The sequence below is a fragment of the Acomys russatus genome, chromosome 2 (assembly GCF_903995435.1).
Source record: "Acomys russatus chromosome 2, mAcoRus1.1, whole genome shotgun sequence".
Taxonomy (NCBI): Eukaryota; Metazoa; Chordata; class Mammalia; order Rodentia; family Muridae; genus Acomys; species Acomys russatus.
In genome coordinates this window covers 32739930-32765495 of record NC_067138.1, presented here as the reverse complement: position 1 = coordinate 32765495, position 25566 = coordinate 32739930, and the positions used below count along the sequence as shown (strand labels likewise).

The following is a 25566-nucleotide window of genomic DNA, read 5'->3' as shown; positions in this document are numbered from 1 at the left end:
ATACCTAAACTAAGAAACAGATGAGATGTGGCTAAGAGGTGAATTTGGAAGCTTTGTGGAGGTAGAAGGTGAGATGTAAGTCTTGACTGTGTGTAAGGGAGGACACGATGGAGCAGATTTCTGATTTGGGTTCCGCCGTTAGAGCTGAGAAACCAATAAATGACACTGGCTGTGAGGTTGTGAGGGCTGTGACACACTAATGTTAATATATACTGTGGGAGGGCTTTTACTAAGCAGTTTAGTACAGAGACCTAGCCTCAAGAGGCTGTTTGGGTTAAAGAAGTTGATTTTGGGACATAGGCATCTAGGTGATAGTTAAGGGCATGGGAGTAGACAAGATCATCCACCAGCAATGAGTGAAGGGAAGGAAAGAAAAGAGGCTGTAAGACAGACCATGGGCAGAACTGGCATGGGGGGGGGCATGTCAGAAGAAAGGAACTAGAGGGGATAGAGGTGGAGGGATGGAGGAGGGAGCCAAGGAGTATATATACATTATGGCGCCCTTAGGCAGGGAGGGTGTGAGAGTGTAGATGTGATAGCAGATGCTGAAAAATGAGCAAGGATGCCAAGGCTAGACTGTGACACAGCAGAAGGACAGTCCCTGGGTGAGTAGTTTGCTAGAGTGGTGGAAATGAGAAATTGTGGTGCATCCTGGGAGAAATCGCCAGGGAGGGGTAAGGGGGTGAATAGAGATACATTTAAGGGGGGGGGGGGAGAAGAAGAGAAGCAGTGGGAAGGTACATGAGGTCCAGAAAGTTTGCTTGTGGTTTAAGGTGAGAAAAAGATACTGATGTGTTCAAATGATGGGGAGAGGGTAGCACCTCACAATGAAGAGGACAGAGGTTGAGATGCACCCAATAGCCTTCTGTGGGTAGCAATAGAATGTTCCAGAGTGGACAGGTTTGGGAGAAAACTTGGGCAAGCGTTTCTGCCAGGAAAAAGACAGATTTTCTTGACTCACAGAAATGAGTGGCCTTGTTGCTAGAATGTTGACAAGTCCTTGACCCTAATGGATGGGCTTTGTGGTTGGGTTGAAGGCTGGTTCCAGCAGATAAGGCTGGTTCCGGCTGACCGTATTTTGTAAAGTTTGGCCTCAATGCACATAGGGCGGAGCCCTGGTCTTCTTTACACAGTTCTCAGTCCTCTTTTGGGAGGTATTTGAAATTATGAGAGATTGTGGTGGCCTGGTGGCTTCTATGGCAGAAAGCATCATTAATTATCTTTGAATTTTCAGGAAATAAACAAATGGGTTTAAATGGTGTCATGGGTGAAAATAATGTGGAGTGGCCTTGTATGTATACTGTCATAGCTCCCTCCATGTCACCTTGACATAAGCATAGACACGCCTGGGAAGAAGGAGCTCAGGTGAGGAATCTTCTCCATCAGATGGCCCGTGGGCCTGTCTGTGGGGTCATTTTCATGATTGCTAATGGATGGAGGAGATCCCAGTCTGCTGTGGTGGTGCCAGCACTATAGTGTTAGGTTCTTCTTGTTCAGGTCATATTTAGGCCACCCAGCTATAACTTTTCTAATAGTTCTAGAAGATATATCCTCACAGCAGATTTCCTGGTTCTGTGGCTTATACAGTATTTCTGCGCCTTCTCTCAAAATGTTTCCTGAGCTTTGGGCACAGGAATTGTATTGTATATCAGTTGGGGCTCTGCACTCCACAATTACTTGTTCTTTAAAAGCCCTGCCTAGCTGTGACACTTATGAGTGACAACAACCAGTGTGGCATTGTAGTCCTAAGGGTGCAATAGAGGTACTCCTATCCTGGTGGTAATTGGACTTATACCTAATTCTGAAGCCTAGATAATTACCTGGGCCTGTGTGGTTCCAAGTCTGGTGGCCTCGGCAGCAGGTCTGGGTCTTTGCAGGTTGGTCTGGCCACTGCTTGCTTTGGGATGGAAACTGGTGGTCCTTGAGACTAGAGGCCCTGCCCTCTCTCAGGTGTGCTACAGCATTTTAGGGTTCAGGTTTGTCGCTTTGGAACAAATCCAGGTTTCTAGCCTTCCAGGGGAGGTGCGAGTCCCCATACCTGGAACAGATACCCAAAACCCTCTGGCAGACAAGGAGACTCATGCCTAGGGAGTGCTTCTGCAGGGGTCAGCACCAGCTACTGACCGTGGTTGGGTAGGTCCCAGGGACTGCAAAGGCAGTTCTGCCATTGCTACCTGATCACCAGGCATCCAGCAGCAGTCCGGTGTGTCCTCCCCCACGCTCCCTCAAATACATGGAGTGATGATGGAATGAGAAATCAAAAGCCAACTTTACATGTGAATTAGGGATTAAAAAACCCCAGGCAGTGAGGGTGAATGTGTTTGATTTGCTTGGGCTCAGCCAGGATACCTCATTTACATACAGTGATACAGCGTCTCAGTAACATGGGTTCTTTATCACGGGAAAGAAAACAGTACTTAATTATCGTATGTGTGAGGGGATGGCTCCGAGGTATAATTAAAGACCACTTGTTGCAGGCTAAGATCTCAGCTTGGGGTGGGGTACTTCCTGTAATTCCCCGCGCTTGTTATCAGGAAATATCGGGGCTGTGCTTTCAAAAGGACTGTGTGATGCCCCTTACAAAAATCTGGAATCAACAGATTAGGTGGGGTGAGGGCCCCACTGAGAAAAGGAGTCATTCTTCATAGGCTGAGCACCGAACTGGCTGTCTGGAGGAGATGGACTTCGGCCTGAACCAGCAGAGCTCCTTAGGCCTAGTGACCTCATGGATCTTTGAAGATAACTCATTACCACCACAATCCTCCTGTATTCCGTTTTTTTTTTTTTTTTTTTTTTTTGGTTGTTCTCATAAGTCAATTTATTTATTTATTTCTCAACTGTATTCTAAATACTTACTTTTATACTCTCAGATCAGTGTAGCTTTTAAGCCTCTTTGAAGAAACCTTTCTTTGCATCAGACACACACTATTACAGAAAGCCAACTATTGACTCTTAAGGGTTGAGACAGTAGCATGTGCATCTAGCAGTCATGCTCAGACTTCCTAATGCCGTGACCCTTTAATAAAGTTCCTCATGTTGTGATAAAACCTCAAGCATAAAATTATTTCATTGCTACTTCATAAGTGTGATTTTGCTACTGTTATGAATGGTAACGTGAGTATCTGCTATGCAGGATGACATGCAGGTTAACAACCGTTGATCTAGAGGTAGATGATCATAACACAGGTGCACCCAGCTCCCAACGCTGGACCTGGGAAGTCTTAAAGAGCAGAGCATTGGATGCTGCTCACTATTGGGGAGTGCTTTCTGCTATTCACCGTACAGAAGTCAGGAGGGCACGTGGACACAGGTAAAAAGGACAAGGTGGCCTTGCTCCCTAAGAAGTTGTAGAAACTAAGACACACAGCAGCAGGAGTTAGGTCAGTCTGCAAGAGAGACAGGCATGCCTCTCAAAGGCCTAATCCTTTTTCAGAGGCTTCACAATCCTACAGTTGCCACAGTGGGCCTTCAACATCTGCATATTCCTTGGAGACCAAGGACAGCCGTGCTTGTGATAGACTCTACCACAGTTATAAAGGTGTAAATAAGGAATGAGCGACACACTACTGTTGTGTACTAGTCTTTTCGCTCATCTTCCATGAGGCTGTACATACCTTGGGTCCTATTAATAAAAAGATTTGAGGTCTTTGTGTTTCCGGGAGCCAAAAGCTGTGAGCACTACAACACTAGATAATGTGGGTTCCCCAAAAATGCTTAGAGGAGGGCAGCCATTGTTTTAGAGTGCCTTCCTCAAGTGGGGCTTATGTCCGCAATGAGAGAGTGGATTGTCATCACTGTTTACTGTACCAAATAAACAGATCTAAACTATGTGACAGTCAATACCACTGAGACGCTTTGTCAATCTCTTTACTTTGTCTTCTTCATTATAAAGAACAATAAGTGCAGTATAGGTTAAGTTACAGCAAATTAGTTGCACCATAACCCTTAATTCAGGCCTTTATGAAGTAACAGAATATTTCCTGGGAAATGAGGAAACTAATGCCAAAAATAATCAGTTTTGACATATGAGGAAAAGAGAGAGCACCACACAATTGAATGTCCTTGTATACTTATATACATCATTTTCTTTTGAGACGGGGTCTTCCTATGTAGCCCTGGCTGCCCTGGAACTTGCTATGTTGTCCAGACTAGCCTGCAGCTCACAGATATCTGCCTGCCTCTCTTGACTGGGTGCTGAGATCAAAGGTATGTGCCACCACGCCCAGCTTATGCACCAATTTAACTATCAGCACTCTTCATCATTTTTATTTAAGTTTTAGGGCTTTGCTTGTTTGTTTTATAGGGAGTATAAAATATTTTTAAATGTCATAATATTTCATTGTTTCTACTCACATGATGGTCTCCATAAGACTTTCCAAGACTTTCACTTCTGGAGAGAGCCTACTGGTATGACAGTGTCCTGTTCCTCACAGGGCAGCAATATGCAACACTCTATAGTATGTCCTGGTATGTCCTTCAGCTAGGGGCCACCTTCTAAAGTAGCACTGCTCACTAGGGACCAGGCACTCAGCATGTAAGCTTTTGGGAATGTCTCCAAACAAAAACAGGTTGTATCTCCCTATCTGTAGTCCAGATTCTCAAGGAGGCTCTTGTATGGACTCTGTCTAGAACAGGGAGGCAAGTTCACATGTAGACCCCCCCATCTAAAATAGAAGTCATCTTACTTTTGATGGCATAGTTTGATGAAATCCCAGCTGTCCAGCCTTTCTTCCTTTTTTTCTCCTATTAGTTTAGACTCTCATCTGTGTCTCCATCTCCCTGCCCTTCTGTCCCCAGCTCAGCTCCTTCTCCAGTCAGCTTTTCTATCAAATGTCTCCACACTTGATAGGCCAGAGGGGAGAGAGGATTTGTATGGCAGGAAGGTCAATAGGGTGGTGAAGTTATGAGGAGTCTGGTTTTCTCTTGTCTTGAGCATTGGCTTGTTAAATGGGAAAGGAAGGGATTAGGGACTTTGAGTCTGCTTAGAGCAGGAAATAAAGGCAGTTAGAGGTTTCAAGCAGAGGAAATGCGAAAGCTGAGCTCTAGAGACATTAGTGGGGGCTGTGTAGGGCAAATGGGAAGGGCAGGAAAGGCGTTGGCGAGTGGAGATAAGGGCTGGCGTCTGAAGCCAGGGAGATGCAGCTTGGTGCTAAGTGTCAGCCAGAGTGCACCCTTGACAAGACTGGTGTAAGCTCTAGAGCTGTTCTGTTTGTGGTAACAAGAAGACATCTGGAAGGAAGTGCCATTAAGCCTTTGCAGCTAGGAGGCTTCAGAAAATGCACAGGAGTGCCGACCTAGGGGGACTGGTGAGTCACGGTGGCCTTTTCAGATTTTTCCACCTTTTTCCCATTCTCAGGATTCATCTTTTTGTACTTTAATGATGTCAGGTTATTATGTCAATAATAAACCTCATTTATCTTGAAGATAGCTTTCTGTTACACCGCCGTGGCATCTTCGAACTTACTTTTCTCAGCAGCAGGCAATTAGAGTTTGTGAACCTTATAGTGAAAACTCAAGCCAAGGATTTCTCTGAAATTAGGAGAGGGTGACTCACAACAGGCTGTGTGTAACTCAGTTTGATGTGTTAGTGACACTGTAGCCTACCCATCCAGCACCCCAGGTAGGGTGGATCTTTGTAACATATGCCTCTTACAGAGGCCCGAGTGAGTGTGAAAATAGTTGTGAAAAGCGAGGAAGGCTGGGTTTACGTTTCAGAGAAGACCTTTCCTGCTGCCCTGACACACCCATGCTAGGAGAAAGCCAAACCTTTGACTCACTGAATGTGCTTAGTACTCATCGTAAGAGTTGGGTTCAGTCTATACAAGGTAGCCCTTCACTGCCTTCTGGACCATGTATTTTCAAGGCAAAGACTGTCTGCGTTTCTCGTGGAACAGGGTGCAGCTGCATCCTGGCCCCAGGTGTCATCTTTATTACAGTGTCCTTTGAAGAGATAGGTAGCTGTGCATAGTGAGCCTTCTAAAGCCTGCCAGTGGACATAGTGACACGCCACCTCGTTCGTAGTGGTAGCAAGCAACATTGCTATGCTTGGTCTGAACTGTAAACTGGGAAAGCTGCTTTCCATCCTCAGACTTCACCTTCCAATGCCCCTGCTAGCTACAGATAACCAATGCGAAGGAAAGCAATGTAGGCTGGGAATCCGGGGGGCGGGGCACGCAGGGAGACACAGAGGTTTGAGTGAACTGAGCTTATGAAGTGCAGTACTCCTAAGGTCACAGACAGAGAGCCTGATGTTCAAAGGACGTAGTGAGTTGTGAAGTTCACAGGGTTGAAAGGGAGCCTGTTACGCTTGTGATGCCCAGGTAAGGTCTGCGAGAGCGCACTGCCTCTGAGAGTCCAGAGTTTCAGGCGCTCGCTCAGGTTGCAGCCTTTCCCTCTGCCCTTGTAGTAGTCAGACATGCCCCTAGCAGGTCTGCATGGCTTGCCCTCTCCACCTTTGAAGTTCATCTGCTGAGGCCCTTCTCCTCTCAATTGCTGTCTACTTGGACCTCTCAGAAGCCAGTTCTTAGGATAATGTGGGGAGAAGACCATCTGTAAGTGTCACACTGAGACAACTCTGCCAGCGCCTTATTCTCATACTTGCAGCTCCTGGAACTGTGAGAAAATGAATTCCAGTTGCTGTAGCCTCCCAGTCCATGGCATGCTGTGGCAGCACCCCTCATAGGAGGAGTGTAGATAAAGCAGGAACGCCCTTGAGGAACAGTGCAAGCCTAGAGCTGAGAAGCAGCAAAAATGCAGTGTGCTGGGCATGCAGATCCTGAGATGCAGCGTGTTGCACCTGCAGACCATGCATCTGGCTATTGCTGTGGGTGACAGCCCAGGCTGGCCAGCTTCCAGGATGTGTTGGAAACTGGCCTGGAACTTGAATTAGCCATCTAATCTTTTTTTCATGTAGAAATGGAGGCTCTCATTGTCTCCTTGTAAGAAGGGACACATCATCAGGGGAAGATAAGGTCTCAGGACCAGGGTGGTCCTTTAGTACCAGCATGTGGGATGCTTGTTGATTTTGAGAAGAGAGTCTTCTTGGCCCTGAGCCACCGGGTCTCTGGTGATGGGTGGAGAGTTGGGCAGACAAAGGGGAACAGGTTGTAGAAATTCTCTTGCTATTTTTATTTTGAATTACTGTGTTAGACAGGTGGGGGACCAGGGAGAGCTACTGTCTGTTTTATCTTGGAATGGCTGAAATGCTAGTGTTCCCTTTATTTTCTTTCAAGGGAAGGAAAAATCACCATTTTTACAACAGTTTGAGATTTGTAGAAAAATTGTGAAGATAACACAAAAGACGTCTATGTGCACCACACCAATTTTTTCCTATTAACATACATTTGGTAGAATTAGTGGGCTAATGCTGATATATTACTAAGTCTATATTTCATTCATATTTCCATAATTTTTATGGAACTTTCTTTTGTCTCTAAATCCTATTTTTGATACCTTATTGGTGTTAGTATCCTGGTGTTCTTCAGCTTTTCTTGTCTGTGACAATTCCTCATTTTCATCTTGACAACTCTGAGATGTCCTGGCCTGGTGTTTTGCCTGACCTTTTAATCATGATCACACTGTAGTTAGGGGGAATGAATGGCCTTTTTCTAGAAATGTGTGTCAACATTCATTATTTGACCATAGCCTTAAAACAATATAGCTCCCTTCACCCAATAGTTGGCTGTTTCTGGATATTCTCAGAGAGTTGAAATAATTTACCAGAGTTTGAGAACGGCTTTTTAAGATTTCTTACTGGGCCGGGCATGGTGGCGCACGCCTCTTATCCCAGCACTCAGGAGGCAGAGGCAGGCAGATCTCTGTTGAGTTCGAGTCCAGGCTGGTCTACAAAGTAAATCCAGGATAGCTGCCAAGGCCACACAGAGAAAGCCTGTCTTGAAAAACCAAAAGAAAAAAGAGATTTCTTATGGAAATACTGGGCAGTTATGCAGGTCACAATCCAATCTCCCCTCTCTGTTGGTTCTAAGCACATTACCAGTCTACCACTGAGCCCACCTCTGCCCTTCCAATGAACAGTAGTGTTTGTCTTTAGACCTGCAGTTTTGCTCCATTGCAATCCACAGGGCCTGGATTTAAAGAAAGATGCTCAACCAGTGTGAAATCCTTGAGTTACATTGAGCTGAATAGGAAGGACTCTTACAGAGAACGTCTCTTGGGGCAGTATTCTGCTTATGACTGGTTGTGATCCCCCTTGGTGTGCTTGCTACTGCATACAGTCTGAGTAGGCTGGACAACGTTTGCTTTCCTGAGTAGTGTGGTAAGTGGTTTGGTCTGTTTTGTGTCTTTAGCTCCATCTGATCCACTGGAATTCCACACTGTTTGGCAGCATCGACGAGGCGGTCGGGAAGCCCCATGGCATCGCCATCATCGCACTGTTTGTCCAGGTAAACTGTGCTGTGTGCCTACATTGCTAAGAGAAGTTTGCCCTAAGTCATTTTGTTGAATATTTTTTACTTCTCAATTTTAATACTTAGAGGTCAAATTAAACACATGTAAGCATGTAATTTGACAGTTAGTTCCCAAGAGCTGAGTTTCATTTCTTGTAGAAAACAGTTCATTCATTTATTAAACGTGTTCTTCAGAGTGTTAGCTGGAGCCTTTGAGAAACAACTAAGAAGTCTCCTGAAGCCAGACTTTATTTTCTTATGTAAGAAAAAGAATTCAGAAAAAAATTTTTTAGACTCAGGCTTACTACAAAAACCTAAGTTAAAAAAATCGATAATGTAATCATGTAGTGAATCACCTTGTCTTTTTGTTATTAACAATTTTCACTCAAAGATGATTTGAAATCCTTTATAGAAAACAATAAAGACTGTAAGGACCATGGCAGATTGAGCCAGTGTAAAATGGGTACTGAGCTCTGCCATGACAAGAGAGTATTACATGGCTTAACAATCACATAGAATGGGACCATGTAAGTAGACATTTAAAAGGTATCCTAAGGTGAGTTTTAAACTTTGTCCTCAGTTTCAGGGTATGCTAAAAGGCTTACTAGAGGCAAAAGGCCCTTTGGAATTTTAGCAGTCTTTGGGTCTCAGAAGTGCATCCAAGGCCAGAATGAACACAAATACTTGCATTTTAAGATGACTTCTCTCTCCACTCTTTACTTCATGTTTATACAAGCACAGATCTATATTCCTTTAGTTTTGCAACTATTATGTAGGTAGTCACAAATTATTGACAGAAAATATTTTTAATTTTTAGCGTGTTGAAGAATTAACTTAAAAAGACTGTTTGTTGTTGTTGTTGAAAAGTGAGTCGAGTATCAAGTCAGCAAAGTTGAAGCAGTGGAAGGTGTTATGTCATTATTTAGGAATAAGAATAAGGATAATAGTAGGAACACAAACAGGATGGGAATAGGTTCATCTTCAGACTTGGGGGTTTGGTTAGGTTGTTTACTGTTCTCATTGCCTGATTCTCCATGTATGATGGTCTGAGGACGAAGGGAGCCCTTGATCGGAAACTTTGCCCTCTTGTTTCCAGGAACTAGCTTGTGGTCACAGAAAGCCCCAGAACATGCACAGATGCTCTGTCCTCCATGCAGTGTCATGAGGATAGACGACTGATGAGTGTCAGGGGAAGCAGAGAAGAAAGGGGCTGAGGTCTCTGTATCCCCTGTGGGTGCCCTGGCAACAGCTGTGCAACACCAGAGGAGGAAGGGGGTACCCGAATCCTGACTTGTTTTCTGAAAGCTTGACTTCAATATGAAAGGGCCAATGGAGCCAAGCTAGTGGCAGATTTGAGGTCCCAGAGCTAGGACAGTCACAGTTTAAAAAGCACGTAGACGAGAGGGGACAGGTAATGTAGATGCACCTTAAAGGAGAAGGGAGGGTGTGGAGTGAAGAACATCTTCCTAGGCCTCACACAGAGCAATCAGTTTCTTAGGTGAAGAGAGGGCAGGAAGTGACGGAAGCTCATGTTTGGTGCTCTTCATTATTCTGAGACATGCGAAGCAGTATTATAGAGTAAGAGGAAGCTGAGTATAGGGTTTGGCTTTGAAACAGCCGGGGGGATGGGACAGAGAGAGAGAGAGAGAGAGAGAGAGAGAGAGAGAGAGAGAGAGAGAGAGAGAGAGAGAGAGAGAGAGAGAGAGAGGACAGTCTGTGCGGCAAACACACTGAAGGGTGGATGACGTCATGGGTTAGGTGGGACAGCACTTGAGAGAATTATTCTCCATGCCCATAGGAAGAAAATGGCATTCTAGCAAATTGTTGTGACCATCAGCTGAAGAGTGGGTGATCTGGGAGGAGAAAAGGATGGAAGGCCTGAGAGTGGTAGAAAAGATATCCTTCAATTTAATGAGAAGGGATGAATCCAGGGGACTGGGTATCTTGGCTGCCAACAACCAGGAAAAAGAGAGAGCAGAAGAAGAGAGGCCTGGGGGGATGGGGAAGCTCCATCAGAAAGAGTGGCCTCTTGGAGTTGTGCATTTCAAAATGGCAGCAAGGAGGAGAGAGAGGTTAAAGTCATCAGTCTGAGATCACAGAGCTGAAATGTGGCAGAGTCAAAGTGTTGTGTGACTGTGCAGTGTTCTGATGTGGACTCCTCTCAGGGTTTATGATCTAATGGGAAAGTCATGAAGGGAAAATTGACCCATCCCAACTAGGCACCATGCCTCTAAGAGCTAACCCCTGGTACAATCACGGAAACAAGGAGAGTCCTCTTCTACCGACGACAAGAGGAGGCTTCTGGTCGAGATGCTGGGTTTTGCATTCATGCATATATTTGAAAAGGATGTTTTCAACCTTTAGAGGTTTTTCTAGAAAATCTAGTAATATTTATGGTCTATCATATTGTCTTAGCTATGACAAAGAGACAGCATAACCAAGAGCAACTTAGAAAAAGAAGCACTCAGTTGTGTATATAAACATTAGACATTTTATTTTCTGTTTTTAGAGCCCGTCTCAGGAAATGTTTTCTATCACATTAAACTGCCCGGCCATTTTTCACTTCAGTTTTTTCTTCTCTTGTCCATTTCACACTTAGCATTAGGAGACACAAAGGTGTGCATGTGGGCAGCTATTCTAGCTTCTTACATGCCATCCTGCAGACGTATATATAAAGAGAAAAAGCCTAGCACAACAGTGCCTGTTATCTGAGGTCATGCCTGAGCTCTGCTGTTCTTCTCTGTTGTCAGGGTCCACAGGAGGAAGGATGCAAGTGGCAGTCAGGTGGCACTAAACATTTACACAAAGACAAGAACAATTAAGTGCCAGAAAACTTATTTCAAGTATCAGCAGTTTTTTGGACCATTACTTTATATATTATATATAAAGTATATATAAAGTATACACACATATTTGGTAAGAATGACGAAGAGGCAATTGAATAGTGATCAGTGATAACCCAGAGATGTTTTAATTTTGATAGTGACATATGAAACAATATATTTACTTCTGAGTTTGTGAGAATTTTCAACATTGCTGAAATATTTATGAAAGCATTATACAAATGTCAAAGACAAGAATACAGAGCAAAGTTGGTAAATAAATAAAAGTGAAAAATCTGGGCATGGTGGTATATGCCTTTAAATCTAGCACCTGGGAGGCAGAGGCAGAGGCAGAGGCAGAGGCAGAGGCAGAGGCAGAGGCAGGCTGATGTCTGAGGCCAACCTGGTCTACATACCAAGTTTCAAGTCAGGGCTAGTTAGAGAGAGCCCTGCATTTAAAAAAGAAGGCAAGAGTTTAGACACATACTGCCAAACTAACTCAGAACTACTTATGACATTTTTCCAGAGTGACCTTTGATGGTTGTGTATATTACATATGACACTGTAAGTGACAAATATCCATAGTGACATGAGTTTGGATATTCTCAGGTATTATACTGTACATGCTTTAAAACTTTAGTTACCTTTAGTTATTGATGTGAGCATGAATAGAAAAGCAATTTAGCTCACAAGACAGACATTCAGCTGCACCGGGAGGCCTTCTCTGGTAGTTATTTTAGGTAAAAGCTAAGCATAAAAAAATGTGTGTTTGTGGGTTGTGCTTTGTGTATTTCAGATAGGGAAGGAGCATGTCGGCTTGAAGGCTGTGACCGAGATACTCCAGGATATTCAGTATAAGGTAAATCGTTACTTAAACGAAGGTAAATAGTTCTACGTGAGCTCCCAGTGACCATCTCTAAGCTTGGTAATTCTCAGAAGGGCTTATGGGACTCTGAATGGCTGGTAGAGTTAACAGTTATGGTTAATTATAGTGTGGTACTGGGAAGGGGACACGGGTTGGCATCTGGGGGGAAGTAGCAAGCTTCCTAGTGTTTCTTCTGGGCAGGCCCCTGGTATTCCCAGCACAGTATGTCATCTGTGTGAACTAGGGAAGGTCTCCTGGAAGTGTATCAGTCATTTTTTTTTCAGGGTCTGCCTATTTAACCATGAATTGCCTAATCACTTTCCCTTGGCTCCTTAAACACTGCTGTTATTTTCCTGACACTGAGCCAAACCAGGCATCCAAAACTTGGAGTTTTGGAGATAAGCATACCAGCTCATGCTGTTGTAGCAGGCCAAGGACCAGATTGAAAACCCCAGGACTTCACCTTAAATATTGCATGAGCCAAGCCTTCAGGTATAGGAAAATATCTTACCAGAGGCGGGGGTAGGCATACCCCCAAGGGCTCAGAGGTCATCTTCTGGAAGGCAGCCAAGTCTGAAGCCACTTCTGAAGTCAGGATACAGGGGCTTTGAGCTGCCTGGCCCTGCCAAATCCAGGAAATTAGGACAGGACTTCCTTTGATAACTTTTCTTATGGCATCTGTTTTAATAAAAATGTTTCTGTTGGGCAGTTAGGTACTAGTTGGACATTCTCCACCAGGCATTATAAATAAAATTTAAATTCAAAAGCAAACAGCCATAGACTCAGAGTAAGGTGTATTTTATTGGATCTAGCCGATCTTACTCCAATGAGAAAAGGGTGGTCCACTCACTGATATGGAGACCCAGTGAGATCATCTGAAAAGACTCCAGTGTAGACGTAGCTTTAGTTTTACTAACTTTTTTGCAAAATTTTATAAATTTTACATTAACATGGACTGGATTATTATTTTCTTTTTCAGGGAAAATCTAAAACAATACCATGCTTTAATCCTAACACTTTATTACCAGGTAAGCACTTATCTGAGAGCCTTAAATGAATTGTGTGCATAGCCACACTATTTTCTTTACAATATTCATAATCCTGCAGTGTTAGTTGAAAAGGTTTCCTTGCAGTTTCTGTGTTCTGTAGCAGGTGCAGGTTCTGACCACTGTTGCTAAGGCAGGGGCCCTTTTGAATGTCAGGAAGCTCTTGTCTCTGCTTCTTTATTCCAGACCTTTCTCAGCAACGTCACCTATAAAATGTAAAGTCACCACCTCGGTGTAAAGAGCCCACAAACTTCAAAATAACTGATGCACTTCCAAGACGATTGGATCATTTCTAGAGTGATGTGAACTTTATAGCTAACTTTATAAGGTTACTTTCCTCAGCATCACTATTTAAATATTCTAATTGCATTTGCACGCAGGGAATTATACATAAAACACTCTGAATATAACTTGGAGTGCAGTTTTGGTTTCCACATTTCTCTGCTTACACTGTATGCTGTTCCACAGTGTTTCAACCAACTAGGCCTAACCACTGTATCCTTTTTCTACAATTGCACACTCGCTTTGGTATATTTAATTATCCATTTCTTTTGGCCACGATAAGAAGTTCAAACACATGACTTATCTTCTCTTATCACATTGGGATTTTACTAATGAGCTGTTAAATAAGCAACGCAGAGATGGTTACAACAGCATTTAAAGACTGCTTAGGTTCAAGTACTCCGCCATTTCCTAGCTGTGTGATCTTGGACAAATTACTAACATTCTGTAACTCAGCTTTTCCATATAAAACATGGCTAACATGTCTCATGTCTTTGTTGTGAATATCAATGAATTGATATATATTACTCTAAATAATTCTCTACCCATAGTTCAATAGGAATCATCTATGAATCAGCTAATAGAAAAAGTGAGTTGCAGTTTCCTTACTACATTAAGCTTGATAGATGTGTCTAGTGAAACATTGATAGAACTCTCTGGAGATATAAAAGGGAATCAATCATCTTTTTCATTAATTACTTTCTTCACAAACTGTAGTGTAATAATTTGTGTATGAGGCTCTAACTTAAAAATGGCATCCATCTGAGAAGTGTTACATCAACAGAATGCCATTTTGGAAACTGTTGCTGTAATTTTAAGTCCGTCAACTTGCCCTCTCGTAACGTGTCCCTGTGTTTGCACAGACCCTCTTCTGCGGGACTACTGGGTCTACGAAGGGTCTCTTACTATCCCGCCTTGCAGCGAAGGAGTGACCTGGATATTATTCCGATACCCTTTAACTATATCCCAGCTGCAGGTGAGTGTGCACCTTCAGATCTTTCAGAGTGAAGTTCTGAGGTTAAATATCCTTTCCATAAAGGGAAAATGTCTGTTTTGTGCTTTCATTCCTGTTGTTAGATCAGTCATAGCTTTCGGATGAAAGTTAAATGTTCGATCCAGGGAAAGCAATGGGAAGGTCAAAGGTGAGTGAAACCAGTTCATTGACGATCTGAACCTTAAAAGTTAGTTGTTATATTGCAAAGAGTCTGGCCGTTCCTATAAGTGGATTTTTTCCAGGTGTGGGAAAGTTCTGGAAATAGGATAAGACTTCTGATTATCTCACTGGCAGGTAATAGTTCTTTCTGGCATGCAAAATACTGTGTGTGATGTATGAGGGTGTGTAAGAGAGGCAGAAAAAAAAAAAAAAAAGCCCTGGTAAGTTCTGGATCGTTCTCTGCCTCTACTCTTGCTGTCCTTTGGTATCCCATAGATTCTCTAAGTGCCACGGAAAGCCACTTGTGGGGACCCACACCCACAGGGAAGCTAAAGTGATAAAGCTGTTTGAGTCCAGGAGTTTAAGACTTGGCTAGGTATAGTGGCAAGATGCACTCTTAAGAAGAAGAAAAGGAGAAGGATGGACGCTGATACCCACGGAGCAGAAACATCCCAGTCAGCTTGGATTGGATGTTAGCTGTGCAAACATGGTTTCCAAGGGGTCGGGGATGTAGCTTTTGCCTAGTATGTGTGGTCATGACTCTGATGGACAGGACCACTCATATACAAAAAAGAATGAAATGGCTGCAGTGTTGCTACAGAGATGTTAGAATGGTTTCTGTCTTTTTGTGGTCTAAGGGTCATAGTCTCAAAAGCTGTATTTTCCCTTCATGACCAATGCCTAAATGCTTAAGAAACAGTTAGAACACTCCAAGGGTTCTTCAGAAAAGTTTTATGATTTTTTTTTTATATCTCATCACTTCTTGAAATTAGGAAGCTTGTGTTCTAACTGCTAAGTCAATTTCTTTGCTAGTATTATTTGCATTTATTTTATTTTTAAATATTATTTATACCTTTTGAGATTACAATCATAGAATATAATTTCCTCCCTGCAAAGCCTCCTATGTATTCCCCATTGCTTTTCTAAGTTCATGGCTTCTTTTCTCATTAGTTGTTGTAACAGACATATCTGTATATGTAAATACATTTGTATTCATAAATACATCGCTATAACTAGCTTAGTCCACATAATGCTATTTATATGCACATTTCCATAGCTGAACAGTTGGTATTGAAGAGCCAACTGGTATTCTCTTCCCTGGGGAAGACTATTTCTCTCACTCTCAATATTCTTTGATTTAGCATTAATTCCAAAAATCTCATACTTAGGATTTTCAATCTTTATTTCTAGTTGTCTAGGAGACAATTTAAATTCCCCATTCATCCTCTTCTGCCTGTCTTTCATGGGGTGTGATCTTCTCCCACATTCCCTCTGGCTTTTATTTTTGTAGGACAAATCCTAATTCCATTATTCTTCTTCATCTATTTGTTCTCATAAGAAACTGTGTCTGACTGTCAACTGGGCACAGGGACAAAAGATTGTAACATAACTTTCACTCTCATGTGTTGCTGTCAGTTGGGGAGGGAAATGGCCATTCAGGCTACAGTTGTGGTAATGTGTCCCAGAGAGTCCAGACTGGATGGCCCAAGGTATGACTTCAGAAAAGTAGAGGTTTGTTCAATGGGGGTGAAGGAATTAGAAAATTCACTCTATTAAAAATAGAGCCTTGGGCTAATGGTGTCTAATTTTGAGATTTAACAGCAACAGTGTCTGCTGTAATAGATGAAACCCCATCTTTGTTGACCTGGAGTAAATAACTATTTTATATGAGTTTGTTTAACCTCAATGTGTCAAGGACTTGTGATCTATCTGAAATCCCATAGAGGATACTTGCCAGCCTGGCTCTGGGCATCTGAAAGCTGAGTACCTTTGTGAACATTGTAGACAGGACACAGTGTTTCATTGTCTGTTTGAACAGTATCTTCTACTAAGATGCAAGACAAAGCCATTGTTTTGAGCCTCTTTCTAGTTTGAAGGGGAACCTAACTTTGTGTTGTGCCCCTGAGTAAGAGGCCAGATGTTAAGTCTAACTCTCATTCACCGTGTCAGGCTGGGAGATAATCTGCACTGGGAAAAGCCAAGGCCATGTGTGTTTGGAGAAATAGATCTTCTTCCTTTGAGAACAGGTGAGGTCCCAATCACTCTAGTCTGTCAGAGAAGAAAAGGCCTAGGCGTTTTCAGCACAGAGCACTGTGGCATCTCCTGAGAGGAAAGCAGGGTACGTGCAGACTCACATTTATACAGCATGTTTGTGTCTATGGAAATGCACTTTAGTGTGGTTTACTAAAATAGGATCTTGGAGAGATCTGTCTTTGACTTGAAGATTTGGCTCACTGCTTTTCATGGAGTTCCATTGAAAGGAAAGTGAAAAAACTGAAGTGTTCCAGAGAAGGCAGTAAAAACCAGAAGTCCAAAGAAAGAGGATATGATCAGGAAAAGTCAAGAAGCTGTGTATTTTATGTTTGAGCGAAAAAGATGATTGGGCAGATTCGAGTGGAAGTGATTTTCTTCTTTTTATGATCTATAACTATTAATTAACTTTAAGATAAGAAGTGTTCTAATTATTAGAAATCAAGGAAAAACAGCCCAAAACATCTCAATTGTTTATCTGAGTTATTGCTTAGAAGTGAGATTTCCAAAACAAAATAAAAATGCCAAGCATCATTACATATGATAGAACTTTTAAGACATCTCCCATTTTGCTGATCACTAAAATGGAGACAGAACCGTCTAGCAGAGGACGTGGCCAAACATCAAGCGATGTGAACATATATCAGGTGAGGCAGGTTGGTTGTTGCTATCCTTTTCTTACCCAACCCTTTTTCTCCCACTTGTTTCAATTTCTTAGCTCATCTCTATTCTCTTCTTACCTGTCTTGTGGCTTTCCTTTGTCCTTTATCCTAAAACAGTGCCACTGAGCAAAGGGGTATGACTGGAGATTTTTTCTTAATCTTCTCTCTCTCCCTTTCCTATCTTATAGAAATGGGCTGAACATTAAGAATCTTGCTAGACTTGCTGGCCTGAGGTAGAGCATGATGTGTATGCGGTCTGTAGCAGCTAGGTCATGTCTGATTGTGGTGCTAAGTACCAAACTCAGAGCCTTGCAGGTACTAAGCACATGCTCTTCACTGAGATGAATTTATTGTTATGGACAGATGAGGAATCCCGATAAGCTGGGGACACTGCTGTCTGTCTGGAGGATCTTATTGCTCCATATGGGACCGAGAGACTGTTGCCTGGAGACCTGGTCTACATCATGGCCATGCAAGAAAATAACTCAGCAGATTTGGAATGCCAGCTGTAGCTTTTCATCTATGTCCATGGATGTGGTAGTTTGGATATAAATGGCCCTCATAGGTTCACGTGTGTAAAAACTTGGCCCCCAGTTGATGAAACTGTTTGGGAAAGATAAGGAGGTTTGGCCTTGTTGGAGAAGGTATGCCACTAGGCACAGGCTTTGATGTTTCCAAAGCCTACACCATTCCCAGTTAGCTCTGTTTGCCTCCTACTCACAGCTCGTGCTATAAGCTCTCAGCTGCTGCTCTGGTGCCAGCTTGTACCTCACCACTTCCCACCATGGTGATCATGGGTTCTAACCCTCTGGAACTGTGAGCCTTAAGATAAAAGCTTTCTCATTTGCTTTGGTCACGGTGTTTGTCAGCAATAGAAAAGTGACTAAGACAGAAGGTGGTGCTAGAGAGTGGTCTACTGCTGTCACAGACCTATGTTATTTTTTGGAGGAATATAGAAGATTTGGGGACCTTGGACTAGAAAAGATGTTAAACTGTGTAAGCAGGCCTTAATGGGCTATCGCAAGAGGAGTTTAGAAGACAATAGTGTTGAGAGCAATGTGGCCACCCTTTGCCTCTCACCTAAGGATCTGTCTGAGGCTAAATTGAGAAAGAAAAAGAAAACATGGCTATTGTGAGTTTAATGGGCCCTTCCAGAATTTGGGTGTTGGCCCTGTGAGAGAACTAAAAGGTGGGGTCTACCATGAAGGTTTCTTCTATGTTTACAGGATCAAGATGAAAGAGGAAGGCTGGACTGATTTTGTTGGCAGAAGAGACTATAAGACAAGCTAATATTTACTCTCACAATATTGACTCTGTTGAGTGGTTATTACTAATAACTCATATGCAGATCAATGAAAAAGGACAAACAAGGAAATATAAAAGATACAGTTTGAGGAGAAAAAAAAAAGGGCATCAGGACATTTTATGTTGGAGCCAAGGCTTATGCTGAAGGAGATAAGGAGGGTCCTGATGCAGGGCGGGATAAAGGAGTGTGTCCTCAACTCAGAACTCCATGAAGCCAAAGCAGCAACTTGTGAAAAGAAAAGGCCCAAAGAGTATTCTCCACCTAAAAAGGAAATGTATAGTTAAAGGAGGGGTCCAGCCTTGCATCCCAAGCAAGCAGCCTGACTTGGTACCCTGTGTCGTGGGGTTCTGGCTTTAGGTTATGAAGGGTAGAGGAGTGAAGCGGTTGTGCGTTCTTCCTCTTCAGAGGACAGCAATGTTAGCAGAGGACTCCCTGCATGGCATCCCTGAGGGTCCACTGTGTGACGCTGTGAAAGTGGAGCCTGGCCTGAATTGCAGACTCCAGGATGTTGGAGCTGTGGGATATCAGCCTGGGAGAGCGGCATACAGGGAGTGGAGCTAGGCCAAAGGAGAGAAGTGTGTTTTAGTCAGCAAAGTTGGAAGGATGCAGCCATCTAAGCCCTTTGATTTCAGAGATGGAGTTACAGGATTTAGAATTTGCTCTACTGGGTTTCCGTAGGTGCTGTCATTCCTTCCTTTTGAAACAGTAATGTATATTCTGTGCCATTGTCCATTGGTGTTATGTAATTTGTTTTTTGATATTAATCTTATAGAGGGTTACAATTAAGAGACTGTCTTGAGTCTTACAGGAGACTTTGGACTTCTAAACCATGTGACGACTATAAAAGACTATAAGGACTTCTGAAGTTGGACTAAATGCATTTTGCATTACGATATAGCTGGGAACCTGTGGAATTGAATGTGGTGGTTTGAATGAAAATGCCTCCTGCCCCCACATGTTTGAGTACTTTGGAACTGTCTGGGAAGGATGAAGAGGCATGACCTTGTTGGAGGATGTGTGTCACTGGGGTGGGCTTTGAGGCTACAAGAGCGGACACCATTTCCAGTTAGTTCTCTGTGCGTCATGGTTGTGTCTCAGGATGTAAGCTCTCAACTGCTGCTCTAGCACCATGCCTGCTTGCTGCCATACTCCCAGCTGTGATGGTCAAGTACTCCAACTCCCTGGAAATGTGAGACCAAAGTAAGTGCTTTCTTTCATACATTGCCTTCATCATTGTGTTTGTCGCTGCAATAGAAAACTGAGACCATGGCCTTGGTGCTAATGAACCCTTGCAGAGCAGGTTTGACACTTCATTTCACTTGCTTGCTTCCTCTTCCACTTTTTGCTGTGTGAAGACCTTGCCATGTGCCTGACCCTTGCTCTTGTCATTTCTAACCTATGGAGCTATGAGAAACAAATAATTATTTTTACATCACCCAGCCTTAGGCATTCTGCAATCATAGCACACACCTCAAACACGCAGACACAGACACACACACACACACACACACACACACACACACACACACACACACACACACACAGGTACTTGTTGGTCTTAGACTTGAGTGTGCACCCATGTGCTTGGGTGGTGTCTGAGCTCCATCTGAGATGCTAGTCAAGGGGTGTGGTGTAGGAGCTGGCAGTTGTCCTTTCCAGCCACCTCAAGGACTACTGTGCTGCTCCATTCTGCACATACCCTTGATCATGTATTAGATATGTTAGAATTAGAATATTCCAAACACTGAGGTTCCGAAGATAGTTTGAGGGTGATGGGTAGCTCCAGGCCTTCCTAATGGAAACCTAGCCATGTATGCATGCATGTCAAAACAAAACAAAAAGTAAAGACGATATATTTATCCCAGTATACATGTGATTGCAACAGATGGTAGAAAAGGCATTGCAGGGAAGTTTTTGAGTCCTTAGCTTCATGCTAAGCCTCTGGTCCTCTGGGAGTGTTATGTACTCACGTGCATCTCAGCTTGTACTGCGGCTGTGTGAACACTCAGGGAAATGGAGCTGGTGGCATGGTTAGAGGTTTTCTCACTTGGGAGACTCCTTCTCTTTCTTAAAATACGTACCCATAAGGTACTTGCAGACCTTTTGTGACACTTTGCATGAGCATTTCCTCTGGCTTGTGTCATGAGAGCAGTTCCCTGGTGGATGAAGCCTTACTGACCCATGTTTCCTGAGGGAGTTTTAGTGTGTGGCTCATCAACAGCTACCCAGAAGTGGAGAGGAAGTCAGCTGGGGCTGGAGCTGCTGTGCCTACAGATGGGAATAAGAGGGACACTGACATCAGCGTGCCTGGGGAGAGGATGCTCTTTCTCTTCACTAATTCTTCCTCAGGAAAGCATGTCTAGATTAAAGAACCTGTGAAGAGTCACTCATAGTTGAGAAGTTAGATGCCTCTTGAGTGCTGGGATTATACTTTTAAGTCATGATGCTACTCTGACCACAAGCTATGTTATTGAAATATGCCTAACATAGAAAGCTATACATATTGACCATAAATATCCATAGGGAAATATACATTTGAGAGACTTGGGAGCAAGCACATACCTGTGAAATCACTGGCACATCAAAGCCCATAAACATGTCCATCACCTTTTTCCTACTTTTCTATTGATGTGAAGACACCATGACAAAGGTAAGTTATAGAAGGAAAAGTTTACTGGGGTCTCACAGTCTCTGAGTATGAGTCTGTGACCATCACAACAGGGAGCATGGGGCCAGGCAGGTACGGCACTAGAGCAGTACCTGTAAGCAGGAGGGAGGGAGAGAGAGAGAGAGAGAGAGAGAGAGAGAGAGAGAGAGAGAGAGAGAGACAGACAGAGACAGATAGAGACAAAGAGAGAGAGACAAAGAGAGAGAGACACAGACAGAGAGAGACAGACACACACACACACACACACACACACACACACACACACACGGGGTGGGGGGGTGAGGGGAGGGGCACACAATGGAGCTAACCGGGAATGTCATAGGCTTTTGAAACCTCATAGCCTGCCTACAGTGACATGTGTTCTCCAACAAGGCCACACTGTCTACTCCTTCCCAAACAGTTCCACTAACTGGGAACCCAGCATTCAGACATGGAAACCTATTTGTGACATTCTCCCTCAAACCATCACAGCTCTCAATGAACCCTTCTGTAACCTGCCTTGGCCATGGTGTCCTCACAGCAATAGAAAAGTAACTAAGACAGCCCGCCAACATTTCTTCTCATGGCTTTTGTTAGTATTATGTATTCTTGGTGGGAGGACTTAATTCAAGTCCTAAGACATTAATACTTTTCCGTGCACGACACAATATTGTTAGCATAAGCGCTGTGCTATATAGTATATCCCCAGAACTTGTTTATTTGGTAAAACTGAGACTTTGGATCTTTGTCCATCTCCTCCCCAGTTCTTCCCCCACCCCGAGCTTTTGGCCACCACCATTTTACTCTCTGCTTCTGTGGCTTTTGTTTTCCATTCAAATATAAGCGAGATCACACAGCCTTCCTGTGTCTGCCTTCTTGCCTCATCTGTGTATGGAACCATAGGAATTTAAGGTAGTGCCTTGCAGGGATACCTGCACGCACATGCTATTTGTAGCCTAAATCTGGAAACACCAATATGTCTGTGGTGTGTGAGTAAATAGAGGGCACCGACTTCTATGTACTGTACTTTCTTTTTGGCAAAATGACACAGGAAATAGAAATCAGAAGAAGTCTGTTAGATTGGATGACCATAAAAATAGGGGTTTCCTGTAAGATAATCTGCCTCAAACTGCAAACCATGGAAATTAGCCTCTTTTTTTTTTTTTTTTTTTTTTTTTTTTTTTTTTATTAATTTATTCTTGTTACATCTCAATGTTTATCCCATCCCTTGTATCCTCCCATTCCTCCCCCCCCCATTTTCCCATTATTCCCCTCCCCTATGACTGTTCCTGAGGGGGATTATGTCCCCCTATATATTCTCATAGGGTATCAAGTCTCTTCTTGGCTACTTGCTGTCCTTCCTCTGAGTGCCACCAGGCCTCCCCCTCCAGGGGACATGGTCAAATGTGAGGCACCAGAGTATGTGAGAAAGTCGTATCACACTCTCCACTCAACTGTGGAGAATATTCTGACCATTGGCTAGATCTGGGAAGGGGTTTAAAGTTTACCTCCTGTATTGTCCTTGGCTGGTGCCTTAGTTTGAGCGGGACCCCTGGGCCCAAATCTGCCTATCATATTGTTCTACTTGTAGATTTCTAGGACCCTCTGGATCCTTTTATTTTGCTGTTCTCCCATGCGTCTCTCATTTAGAGTCCCAATAGGATGCCTTCCCCTCTGTCCCAGTTTCCTGGTAAGTGAAGGCTTTCGTGGGACATGCCCCTTGGGCTAGTATGCAGATATAAGTGAGTATATACCATTTGATTCTTTCTGCTTCTGGGTTAACTCACTCATTATGATCATTTCTAGCTCAATCCATTTATCCACAAATTTCGGGAATTCCTTGTTTTTAATAGCTGAGTAGTATTCCATAGTGTATACGTACCACAGTTTCTTTATCCACTCTTCTACTGAGGGACACTTAGGCTGTTTCCATGTTCTGGCTATTATGAATAAGGCTGCTATGAACATGGTTGAGCAAATTTTCTTGTTGTGTGCTGGAGCATCTTCTGGGTATATTCCAAGGAGTGGAATAGCTGGGTCTTGAGGAAGCCCTATTCCCATTTTTCTGAGATAACACCAGATAGATTTCCAAAGTGGCTGTACTAGTTTGCATTCCCACCAGCAATGAAGGAGTGTTCCTCTCTCCCCACATCCTCGCCAGCATGTGGTGTCGCTTGAATTTTTGATCTTAGCCATTCTGATGGGTGTAAGATGGAATCTCAGAGTTGTTTTGATTTGCATTTCCCTGATGACTAAGGAGGTTGAGCATTTCTTTAAGTGTTTCTCAGCCATTTGATACTCCTCTGTTGAGAATTCTCTGTTTAGTTCCAAGCCCCATTTCTCAATTGGGTTATTCGGTTTGGTGGTGTTTAATTTCTTGAGTTCTTTATATATTTTGGATATTAGACCTTTGTCAGATGTAGGGTTGGTGAAGATTTTTTCCCAGTCTGTAGGCTGTCGCTTTGTTCTCTTGACAGTGTCTCCTGCCTTACAGAAGCTTCTCAGCCTCATGAGGTCCCATTTATTAATGGTTGACATTAAGGCCTGGGCCGTTGGTGTTCTGTTCAGGAAGTTGTCTCCTGTGCCAATATGTTCCAGGCTCTTTCCCACTTTTTCTTCTAAGTGAGTTAGTGTCTCTGGTTTTATGTTGAGATCTTTAATCCACTTGGATTTGAGTTTTGTGCAAGGTGACAAATATGGGTCCAGTTGCATTTTTTTACACATAGACCTCCAGTTAGACCAGCACCATTTGTTGAAGATGCTATCCTTTTTCCATTGAATGGATTTGGCTTCTTTGTCAAAAATCAAGTGACCATATGTGTGTGGATTCATATCTGGGTCTTCGATTCGATTCCACTGATCAACCAGCCTGTTGCTGTGCCAGTACCATGCTGTTTTAAGTACTATTGCTTTATAGTACAGTTTGAGATCACGTATGGAGATTCCTCCGGAGCATCTTTTATTGTACAAGATTGTTTTAGCTATTCTGGGTTTTTTGTTTTTCCATATGAAGTTCAGAATTGAACTTTCAATGTCTTTAAAAAATTGTGTAGTTATTTTGATAGGGATTGCATTGAATCTGTAGATTGCTTTTGGTAGGATGGCCATTTTTACTATGTTAATTCTCCCGATCCATGAGCAAGGAAGATCACGCCATCTTCTCAGGTCATCTTCAATCTCTTTCTTCAGAGTTTTGAAATTTTTTTCATACAAGTCCTTCACTTGCTTAGTTAGGGTAACTCCTAGATATTTTATATTGCTTGTGGCTAATGTGAAGGGTGTGGTTTCCTAATTTCTTCCTCTGTAAGCTTGTCATTTGTGTATAGGAAGGCTACAGACTTTTTTGAGTTAATTTTGTATCCAGCCAATTTGCTGAAGGTGTTTATCAGCTTTAGGAGTTCTCTGGTGGAGTTTTGAGGGTCACTTATGTACACTATCATATCATCTGCAAAGAGGGATAATTTGACTTCCTCCTTTCCCATTTGGATACCCTTGATCTCCTTTTGTTGTCTTATTGCTCTGGCTAGAACTTCGAGTACTATATTGAAGAGATATGGAGAGAGTGGGCAGCCTTGCCTTGTTCCCGATTTGAGAGGAATTTCCTTGAGTATCTCACCATTTACTTTGATTTTGGCTATTGGCTTGCTGTATATAGCCTTTATTATGTTGAGGAAAGTGCCTTGTATCCCCGATCTCTCTAAAACTTTAAACATGAATGGGTGTTGAATTTTATCAAATGCTTTCTCTGCATCCAAGGAGATAATCATGTGGTTTTTTATTTTCAGTTTGTTTATATGATGGATTACATTGATGGATTTCCGTATATTAAACCATCCCTGCATGCCTGGAATGAAGCCTACTTGGTCATGATGAATGATATCTTTGATGTGCTCCTGTATTCGTTTTGCAAGTATTTTATTTAGTATTTTTGCATCTATGTTCATAAGAGAAATTGGTCTGAAATTCTCTTTCTTTGTTGAGTCTTTGTGAGGTTTAGGTATCAATGAGACTATGGCCTCATAGAATGAATTTGGTAATTTTCCATCCATTTCTATCTTTTGGAGTAGCTTGAAGAGTATCGGTATTAGCTCGCCCTTAAAGGTCTGGTAGAATTCTGCACTGAAACCATCTGGCCCTGGGCTTTTTTTGGTTGGGAGACCATCGATGATTGCTTCTATTTCTGTAGGGGAAATGGGACTATTTAACTTGTTTATCTGTTCTTCACTCAACTTTGGCAAGTGAACTTGATCAAGAAAATCGTCCATTTCCCTTAGATTTTCAAATTTTGTGGCGTATATGCCTTCAAAGTAGGATCTTATGATTCTTTGAATTTCTTCAGTGTCTGTT

General features: G+C 42.9%; 1 protein-coding gene across 2 annotated transcripts in view; it reads left to right on the top strand.

Annotated features, from left to right (window-relative positions):
- The window catches only part of Ca8 (carbonic anhydrase 8), a 95932-nt gene that overhangs the window by 39844 nt on the left and 30522 nt on the right, over positions 1–25566 (top strand). Inside the window, exons 4-7 of one of the 2 annotated variants that reach the window (XM_051160003.1) lie at positions 8307–8402; positions 12024–12086; positions 13072–13120; positions 14284–14396. In XM_051160003.1, the coding sequence (XP_051015960.1) occupies positions 8307–8402; positions 12024–12086; positions 13072–13120; positions 14284–14396 (321 nt within the window). The remainder of the gene's footprint in view (positions 1–8306; positions 8403–12023; positions 12087–13071; positions 13121–14283; positions 14397–25566) is intronic. The other variant, XM_051159995.1, reaches the window with a different exon arrangement.